We start from the raw sequence: 10,269 nt of genomic DNA, 5'->3' as shown, positions 1-10,269 counted from the left end.
TTAATTAACTATTCCATTTTTACAGAGTTATTGTTCGAAATAAATGCTCAAATAAACAATGTTTGTCTAAAATGGTCCACACACAGGGGCACGTCGTAAGTCTAGTAGGACTAACTCTTATTATGGTATTGTATACACTTTGATTTATGGCCAATAACAAGTCATTTGATAAACCGACAACTCAATTCATCTGATATTAATTATAGTTTTATAGTTAAAGTGTATCCAATGTGATAGCCAGACGATCGTTAGGCCTATAACGTTAGAGACGTACCCCTGTTGTCCGACTCTGCCCTTACCAACACCGGCAGTAGGCATTCCGGCAATAATACATAGCTTGTTTCGAGCTTATGGCTGTTTCATTGCATTTTTATATTGCAGTTACATTTAGATCTAGTATAAATTACCTGAAATGCTCATATTGGTCTTAAAACCAACATATTTCTTTCAATAAAGGCCGCCAATAACTTGACCGGAAGTCTAGGATTACACGAAAATAACTAAAAGGAACCGACCGTCGGATCCGGAAACAAAAAAATCTCGAAAAGACCGATCTAAAAAAAAATCATTTAAAAATCGATTGTATACGAAATACTGATATATTTGATTTGATGGTGTTTGGTTAATATCAATTGTGTATCTAACACCTTAATGACATCATAAAGATGGTAAGTTTTTGGATATAGCGAAACTAGATATGTACCCTAACCCTAATTTCAGCTATGAACCTGACACTAATATTCCAGATATTATATCATTGTCGGGATATATTTTAACACATTAAATTCTGCAAAATTGATCATATACGTGCTTATGATATTCAACAAGTTTAAACTTTTTAAATGGTAAAAATAACAACATAGTGTGGTTTATTTTTGGTCTTTTGTGTAACTGGTATAAGCGTCATCGGCCATCTTTGTGACGTCATACTGACCACTGGTCGCGGCTTCAAGAGACAAGGCATTGTTTTTCTGACGCTAACAAGTGTCCTTAACAAAATGGTATATGCCTTGATATTTCTTCACGAAATGCACACGGGAGCATTTTTCACGACCTAAGGCCCCGGACTATTATCATATTTGATGATATTGAATATTTTTCAGATACATCAGTATCAAAATTTATATATGCTTTAATGGGGACAGAATATCTGATGGGGAGGACAAGAAGTGCCATGCTCCACCTTAACCAATGTGTACTTCTACTGACCATAGTGGAGTTATTCCCCTTCCCACACTTCAAAATGCAGATAGCTGTACTGTATACATTTAGACTACATGTTGTATACAGTATAGGGGTACATTGGATAGTCAGGAATAGTATTGTGGTGATTGAGCGGTAATTCGTCTTGCCTTTCTGAGTTTTTCCCCCAAGCTACTTCAGTTACTAGAGTACCGGTGTCGACGGAAACATTAGCATGCATAATTCGAGTCCGTGATCCGCTAAGGCGTTTAGACACATATCTCCGATTTCCTCTGAATGTCACCCGACGGTACCACAGAACGATAAAATACTAGGTAGCCTAGGCCACAGACACTGATATTGATTGTTATATTTTCCAGTAGGCCTACTGAAGAGTCGTAGACGGATCGAGCTACCGGACTACCGGATCTTATAATCGTCTATCGATCTGGTTTATTGTCGTAACTTGACGTAAGTATAATACAAAACTTGTATAAACGCTTCATTTTTAGGTTATTAGCCGATCTATTAGTTCAAACTTGCATAACACTATGGGATATTGGTTGCACTGACAGAAGAGTGCATACATGTACATGTGCTGTCACAGTGTGCGAGTGCAGTCAGGCGTGACATTCAGACTGCTCATGATCTCCACTAGAACATATAATCATGAGTTCGAGTCGCACTGGCGGCAGGGGATGACGCCTCTGATAGCACACTGGTCTCCCTCTTTGCGTTTTATTTTTATTTAGAGTAAGTGCTGTCGTCACATTTGATATGTAGCAGAACTGGACTGGGATGCATGCCTACAAATTATGCATTAGGTTGTGCAAATGCATAAAATATGTGGAAAAAGTGTGTAAAAAATAAAAACCAGACATTTTGCAGGTGTGCAAAGACAGCATCCGGCTAGTGTTAGGAGGTTCCCGGTTTGATGAACCCTGGTCTGGCCGTGCATTTTTTGGTAGGAGGTTCCCGGTTTGACGAACCCTGGTCTGGCCGTGCATTTTTCCTCTCCTATTACATATGGCGCTCAACTAAATACCCATGAGGGTGGTATAGGGTCTCTTGTGTGTCATCGGGGTCGAAGAGTTTAAAGAAATATGTCTCTGATCAAATGTATATTTCGGAGAAAAAGAAAAATGTAACCACAAGAAATTCAACTTGTAGTTGTACAGTTTAGCAGGTAACTATAGACATACCACTTTGTACCAGCATCTATTTATAGACATGATCACCTAATACAGGCTAGCTTCCATTGGTGATGAAACAATACACAGCCAGGTGTAATTAGTTACCATGACACTTGTACAGGTACACATGGTACACCTATATGTCAACTAACTAAGTTGATTAAAATGAGTGACATTGTCCTACTTTCAATGTCACAGGGGTCAAGTATGTTAAATCTGAATTTAAAAGCAAAAATCATCTACCAGTATGATAAAAATTATATAGATAGAACTCTGGTAGCTGATATGGCCATGCAGTTTAGGCCCTATACTCAAGTTGGATTTAGGACTTGAAGGTTGTTAGTGTGCTATCACTCGTCTTCTTATTAGTCGGCCATCTTGGCGATGGTTCTAACTGGCTTTGTGTCAAAGATATCTGATTAGAATTGATCGATTATTGTAAGTGGCTCCCTGAGACTCCAGTGTTATGGATAAATTAATTGAGAATAGAAATCATGATAAGAATTTCAAAAAAAATTCCAACTTTTACATCACAATATAATAGATTATCAGTGATCGCTCTGTAGTTTCAGGTTTCAAGATGTCTGTTCCAAAAAGTTTCCAATATCGAGAGACTGTCAAAAATGCAGACAACCCGGTTACTGATGGTGGTGAGGAGTTCTCATTGTTAACCTACAACTTGCTTGCTACCTGCCATGTTCCACGCTGGGATTACAGCTATACAAAGGCGGACCCTAAAACACTCGAGCTGTCTTATCGTCATGCAGTACTAATGAAGGAGGTCGAATATCTGGACAATGACATTATTTGCTTTCAAGGAGGTTGGACCGACATACTGGAAGGAAACTCTGGAGGCAGATATGAACAGGTATAATGTCAGAAACATATGGAGGGCCTTAAGTTAATTTGTTTCTATAAATGACCTTAGTTGTTGATAGGATGTTAATCAATACTTAACCAAACCAATCTCTTCCTTGTCTCCAATATCATTAATTTTTGATTTTATGACAATATATGACAAAATTGATTGTATTAAGCTTTTTTGTGCAATGAATGAATGAAATATGTTTGATCCAGGTATGTAAGGTATTCGAATGTGGTAAAAATAGTAAAAACCTAGAGAAAAATCTACATTTAATATATAAACCCATACCACTTTCTGAGCATATAATCACAAGTTCAAAAGTTGCTCTTTAATTCTTATAAATTAACACAATATCTGACATTTTCTGCCACCAGCAGCTGTCATGCATATCGCTGTACAGACAAGTATCTCTTTATAGATCTAACCTCTGGTTAGAGTTAGTTGATCTTAACACCATAACATCTCACCATCAATTTCTACTTTGTATAAAAGGTGAAATTGGCCACACACTCGGGCCGGAGGGGCGGGTTCCAATAAGGGAAATAAAGGAAAATATCTGAAATCTAATAAAGCAAAATATTTGAAATCTCTACTAGTCATGAATAACTCAATGAATTTCGACCATTTGATCAGAAGTATCCTTTATGCATGATGGAAGGGGAATAGATTTTGCATACATGTGCAATTATGGTGACTGATCCGTTGGGGCAGGAAGGATGGGGCCCTATAGGGAAAATTTTTCTGATAGTCACTAAAAAATCCAGGTGAGCGATGCAGGGCTATTAGTGTTTTTAATTTTTTTATACACATAATTTGGCCTTATGTCCTAATCTCTGATTTTGTATCCTTCAGTAATATGTTTCTGGTTGGTCGGGTTACACAGAGGTCACACTTAATTGCCTTTCATGTAGGCGGCCCTGGGTTCAATTCTCCGATGGGGTGTGAAAATTATGGGGTCACCTGCCCGACCATATGTATGTGGGATTTCCTCACATATTCCAGTTTCCTCCCAAAGTAAGACCCCTCTTAAAATGCTTCCATGCGGGCCAACAAATGTGATTATTGATTAATATAAGTTGATGTAACTTGCTTCACAATTGTTGTAAAATAAATTATATTTAAGTTTACATTTTTAAAAGTTTCTGTAATTTAAGTGTAAGCATTTTGTAGTGGCTGCAACAGCTGTTAATTGAGCATTGCTGTCATTGAATTCATTTGTCTATGTATATATATACATGTACCTTTTTACCAATAACCATTGGTACATGTTTGTAGCTGTGTAGTCCTATTTGTTTACACAGGCTGGGGTATGTAGGTGTGTTTGTCAGGAAGAAGGAGGACAATGATTACTATGATGAAGGGTGTGCCACACTTTGGAAGAAATCAAAATTTACTTTAGAAGAAAAGACGTTGCTCTATCTAGGGGATGAAGCAGGCAAAGTAAATATAATATACTGTAATCAGAGTGTTGCACTGTACATTAGTTGGCAAATTTTCTGTTTAGATTTTATGTACTGTGTAGCAAATATAAATCGTGTTTCACAGTATCAATTAAGTAAGTACTGTATGACAAGATCACAAATAGCAAAATATGATGGGAGTATGAGCTATTATCATCATATGAATAGGGATGAAGCCCCACCCAGGTTGTGAAAAGAAATAACCTTGACCTATATTCAAGGTCACAGGGAATTAAGTTGTTGGAACCTTTAAATAACTTCTTCTGGTTAGCAGAGATTCCTGTCTCACCTGTCCCAGTAGTGTAGATGTTCTGTCCCTGTCTCACCTGTCCCAGTAATGTAGATGTTCTGTCCCTGTCTCACCTGTCCCAGTAATGTAGATGTTCTGTCCCTGTCTCACCTGTCCCAGTAATGTAGATGTTCTGTCCCTGTCTCACCTGTCCCAGTAATGTAGATGTTCTGTCCTTGTCTCACCTGTCCCAGTAATGTAGATGTTCTGTCCCTGTCTCACCTGTCCCAGTAATGTAGGTGTCCCTGTCTCACCTGTCCCAGTAGTGTAGATGTTCCCTGTCTCACCTGTCCCAGTAATGGAGATGTTCTGTCCCTGTCTCACCTGTCCCAGTAATGTAGATGTTCTGTCCCTGTCTCACCTGTCCCAGTAATGTAGATGTTCTGTCCCTGTCTCACCTGTCCCAGTAATGTAGATGTTCTGTCCCTGTCTCACCCGTCCCAGTAATGTAGATGTTCTGTTCCTGTCTCACCTGTCCCAGTAATGTAGATGTTCTGTCCCTGTCTCACCTGTCCCAGTAGTGTAGATGTTCTGTCCCTGTCTCACCTGTCCCAGTAGTGTAGATGTTCTGTCCCTGTCTCACCTGTCCCAGTAATGTAGATGTTCTGTCCCTGTCTCACCTGTCCCAGTAATGTAGATGTTCTGTCCCTGTCTCACCTGTCCCAGTAATGTAGATGTTCTGTCCCTGTCTCACCTGTCCCAGTAATGTAGATGTTCTGTCCCTGTCTCACCTGTCCCAGTAATGTAGATGTTCTGTCCCTGTCTCACCTGTCCCAGTAATGTAGATGTTCTGTCCCTGTCTCACCTGTCCCAGTAATGTAGATGTTCTGTCCCTGTCTCACCTGTCCCAGTAATGTAGATGTTCTGTCCCTGTCTCACCTGTCCCAGTAGTGTAGATGTTCTGTCCCTGTCTCACCTGTCCCAGTAATGTAGATGTTCTGTCCCTGTCTCACCTGTCCCAGTAATGTAGATGTTCTGTCCCTGTCTCACCTGTCCCAGTAATGTAGATGTTCTGTCCCTGTCTCACCCGTCCCAGTAATGTAGATGTTCTGTTCCTGTCTCACCTGTCCCAGTAATGTAGATGTTCTGTCCCTGTCTCACCTGTCCCAGTAATGTAGATGTTCTGTCCCTGTCTCACCTGTCCCAGTAGTGTAGATGTTCTGTCCCTGTCTCACCTGTCCCAGTAATGTAGATGTTCTGTCCCTGTCTCACCTGTCCCAGTAGTGTAGATGTTCTGTCCCTGTCTCACCTGTCCCAGTAATGTAGATGTTCTGTCCCTGTCTCACCTGTCCCAGTAATGTAGATGTTCTGTCCCTGTCTCACCTGTCCCAGTAATGTAGATGTTCTGTCCCTGTCTCACCTGTCCCAGTAGTGTAGATGTTCTGTCCCTGTCTCACCTGTCCCAGTAGTGTAGATGTTCTGTCCCTGTCTCACCTGTCCCAGTAGTGTAGGTGTCCCTGTCTCACCTGTCCCAGTAATGTAGATGTTCTGTCCCTGTCTCACCTGTCCCAGTAGTGTAGATGTTCTGTCCCTGTCTCACCTGTCCCAGTAGTGTAGATGTTCTGTCCCTGTCTCACCTGTCCCAGTAATGAAATAAAATAAACTTACTCAAAAAATGATATACAGTACGGAGTAGATACTTTTATTGCACCAACAGATGCCGCTTATATATATTCAACATGATTTATACATTGTATAGAGAACACAAACATGGGCCTGACAGCTGGTTGTATTACTGTATCCTAAACATAGAGAACACAAACATGGACCTTACTGCTGGTTGTGTTACTGTATCCTAAACATAGAGAACACAAACATGGACCTTACTACTGGTTGTGTTACTGTATCCTAAACATAGAGAACACAAACATGGGCCTGACAGCTGGTTGTATTACTGTATCCTAAACATAGAGAACACAAACATGGACCTTACTGCTGGTTGTGTTACTGTATCCTAAACATAGAGAACACAAACATGGACCTTACTGCTGGTTGTGTTACTGTATCCTAAACATAGAGAACACAAACATGGGCCTGACAGCTGGTTGTGTTACTGTATCCTAAACATACAGAACACAAACATGGGCCTTACTGCTGGTTGTGTTACTGTATCCTAAACATAGAGAACACAAACATGGACCTTACTGCTGGTTGTGTTACTGTATCCTAAACATACAGAACACAAACATGGGCCTTACTGCTGGTTGTGTTACTGTATCCTAAACATAGAGAACACAAACATGGGCCTAAATGCTGGTTGTGTTACTGTATCCTAAACATAGAGAACACAAACATGGACCTTACTGCTGGTTGAGTTACTGTATCCTAAACATAGAGAACACAAACATGGACCTTACTGCTGGTTGTGTAACTGTATCCTAAACATAGAGAACACAAACATGGACCTTACTGCTGGTTGTGTTACTGTATCCTTAACATAGAGAACACAAACATGGGTCTTACTGCTGGTTGTGTTACTGTATCCTAAACATAGAGAACACAAACATGGACCTTACTGCTGGTTGTGTTACAGTATCCTAAACAAAGAGAACACAAACATGGGCCTTACTGCTGGTTGTGTTACTGTATCCTAAACATAGAGAACACACACATGGACCTTACTGCTGGTTGTGTTACTGTATCCTAAACATAGAGAACACAAACATGGGCCTGACAGCTGGTTGTGTTACTGTATCCTAAACATAGAGAACACAAACATGGGCCTGACAGCTGGTTGTGTTACTGTATCCTAAAGATAGAAAACACAAACATGGACCTTACTGCTGGTTGTATTACTGTATCCTAAACATAGAGAACACAAACATGGACCTTACTGCTGGTTGTGTTACTGTATCCTAAACATAGAGAACGCAAACATGGGCCTTACTGCTGGTTGTATTACTGTATCCTAAACATAGAGAACACAAACATGGACCTTACTGCTGGTTGTGTTACTGTATCCTAAACATAGAGAACACACACATGGGCCATACTGCTGGTTGTGTTACTGTATCCTAAACATAGAGAACACAAGCATGGACCTTACTGCTGATTGTGTTACTGTATCCTAAACATAGAGAACACAAACATGGACCTTACTGCTGGTTGTATTACTGTATCCTAAACATAGAGAACACAAACATGGACCTTACTGCTGGTTGTGTTACTGTATCCTAAACATAGAGAACACAAACATGGACTTTACTGCTGGTTGTATTACTGTATCCTAAACATAGAGAACACAAACATGGGCCATACTGCTGGTTGTGTTACTGTATCCTAAACATAGAGAACACACACATGGGCCATACTGCTGGTTGTGTTACTGTATCCTAAACATAGAGAACACAAACATGGGCCTTACTGCTGATTGTGTTACTGTATCCTAAACATAGAGAACACAAACATGGGCCTTACTGCTGGTTGTGTTACTGTATCCTAAACATAGAGAACACAAACATGGACCTTACTGCTGGTTGTATTACTGTATCCTAAACATAGAGAACACAAACATGGGCCTTACTGCTGGTTGTGTTACTGTATCCTAAACATAGAGAACACAAACGTGGACCTTACTGCTGGTTGTGTTACTGTATCCTAAACATACAGAACACAAACATTGGCCTTACTGCTGGTTGTGTTACTGTATCCTAAACATAGAGAACACAAACATGGACCTTACTGCTGGTTGTGTTACTGTATCCTAAACATAGAGAACACAAACATGGACCTTACTGCTGGTTGTGTTACTGTATCCTAAACATAGAGAACACAAACATGGGCCTTACTGCTGGTTGTGTTACTGTATCCTAAACATAGAGAACACAAACATGGACCTTACTGCTGGTTGGGTTACTGTATCCTAAACATAGAGAACACAAACATGGACCTTACTGCTGGTTGTATTACTGTATCCTAAACATAGAGAACACAAACATGGACCTTACTGCTGGTTGTGTTACTGTATCCTAAACATAGAGAACACAAACATGGGCCTTACTGCTGGTTGTGTTACTGTATCCTAAACATAGAGAACACAAACATGGACCTTACTGCTGGTTGTGTTACTGTATCCTAAACACTGCATAATAAGACCTATAGCCCCCAAACTCTACAGACAGGAAGATAAAGATAGAAATAGAGAGGTTGAGAGAAAAGTGAGCCTACCAGCAGGTCATTGCTATCATAGACTGCAGAAACATGCTAAATCTCAAACATTCATCCCCAAATTACAATAGAAACTTACTGGTGATCCATTAAGCCAAAGGGTCTTGTTGTGTTTATGGGAGACTGCTAGGGGATATAATTGTACACAAGGTAGAACAATCATTTTGTACCACCTCATTTTATTGGACAAATTCTGGGTCAAAATCAGTTGCAATGCAAACAAGTCTCACCCCTTGCAGTTTACAAGATCTTATACTTTCCATATGTATACATTGTTTATCTTTTCAAAGCTGTCAACTGACATTCAGTGGAGGTGGAAATGTGTACTTTTTTGTATGCCATCCCTATACCCGGTTCTGTTTCACATATATATTTAACCAGATTGTTCTTTTCATTGTCATCTTTTCATTGTCGTCTTTTCATTGTTGTCTTTTCATTGTTTCATTGTCGTCTTTTCATTGTCATCTTTTCATTGTAGTGTTTTTCTAGAATTTGATGCTGATTTATCTTTATGCAACATTACTGGTTCAGGATCGATGGTCTCATTTGTCCTGAGGTAATGTCCATATCTGCAGACATTGTCATTAGAGTTCTGTTGAAATGTTTGCTATATACATTGTATGCCAGCAGAAAATGTCCCCTTTGTCCATGGACAGTGTCCGCTATTTCCCATAGAAAATATTTTCTGAGAATTCGTAATAAATCCTTCTCAGAATTTATGTATAAGTTTCTACTGTTTTCAAATGGTCAAGGGTAAGAAGAGAAAAGACAAGTAAAGATTAGTCTTACATAGAATCAATAAAGTTCGTTGAACCATGGCGAGTGCCAAGACAAAAAAATCAGCTATTTGCATTAAAATATCAGAATTCAGTTACCGTAAAGGCCAATGGGCCTCTTGTTCATATCATTGATATAAGAATTCAACATGCATATGGTTAAAAAGTACAGAATGATATTGGTAATTTTTTGTAGATTGTGGAGGGCTTGAATATTGGTGGTGACCTAGAAATATATTCCATGTTGAAAACTCGCTATATTGACCGTCCTGAAGTACTGTTGGTGACGAAGCTGCAGTCAGTGGTTTCGAAGGAGGTTGTGGTGATAGCAAATACT

The 10,269-nt window shown here is 39.7% G+C and overlaps 1 protein-coding gene across 1 annotated transcript in view; it reads left to right on the top strand.

Moving 5' to 3' along the window:
• Positions 1 to 2,930: 2,930 nt before the first annotated feature.
• The window catches only part of LOC117339096 (glucose-repressible alcohol dehydrogenase transcriptional effector-like), a gene marked incomplete in the record, with an annotated part of 10,489 nt that continues 3,150 nt past the window's right edge, over positions 2,931 to 10,269 (top strand). The window contains 4 exon segments of the mRNA XM_033900475.1: positions 2,931 to 3,192; positions 3,194 to 3,243; positions 4,542 to 4,680; positions 10,129 to 10,268. Of these exon segments, the coding sequence (XP_033756366.1) occupies positions 2,956 to 3,192; positions 3,194 to 3,243; positions 4,542 to 4,680; positions 10,129 to 10,268 (566 nt within the window).

The sequence above is a fragment of the Pecten maximus genome, chromosome 12, assembly GCF_902652985.1.
Source record: "Pecten maximus chromosome 12, xPecMax1.1, whole genome shotgun sequence".
Taxonomy (NCBI): Eukaryota; Metazoa; Mollusca; class Bivalvia; order Pectinida; family Pectinidae; genus Pecten; species Pecten maximus.
Note: the sequence above shows the minus strand (reverse complement) of the source record. Positions and strands in the feature narration are given on the sequence as shown.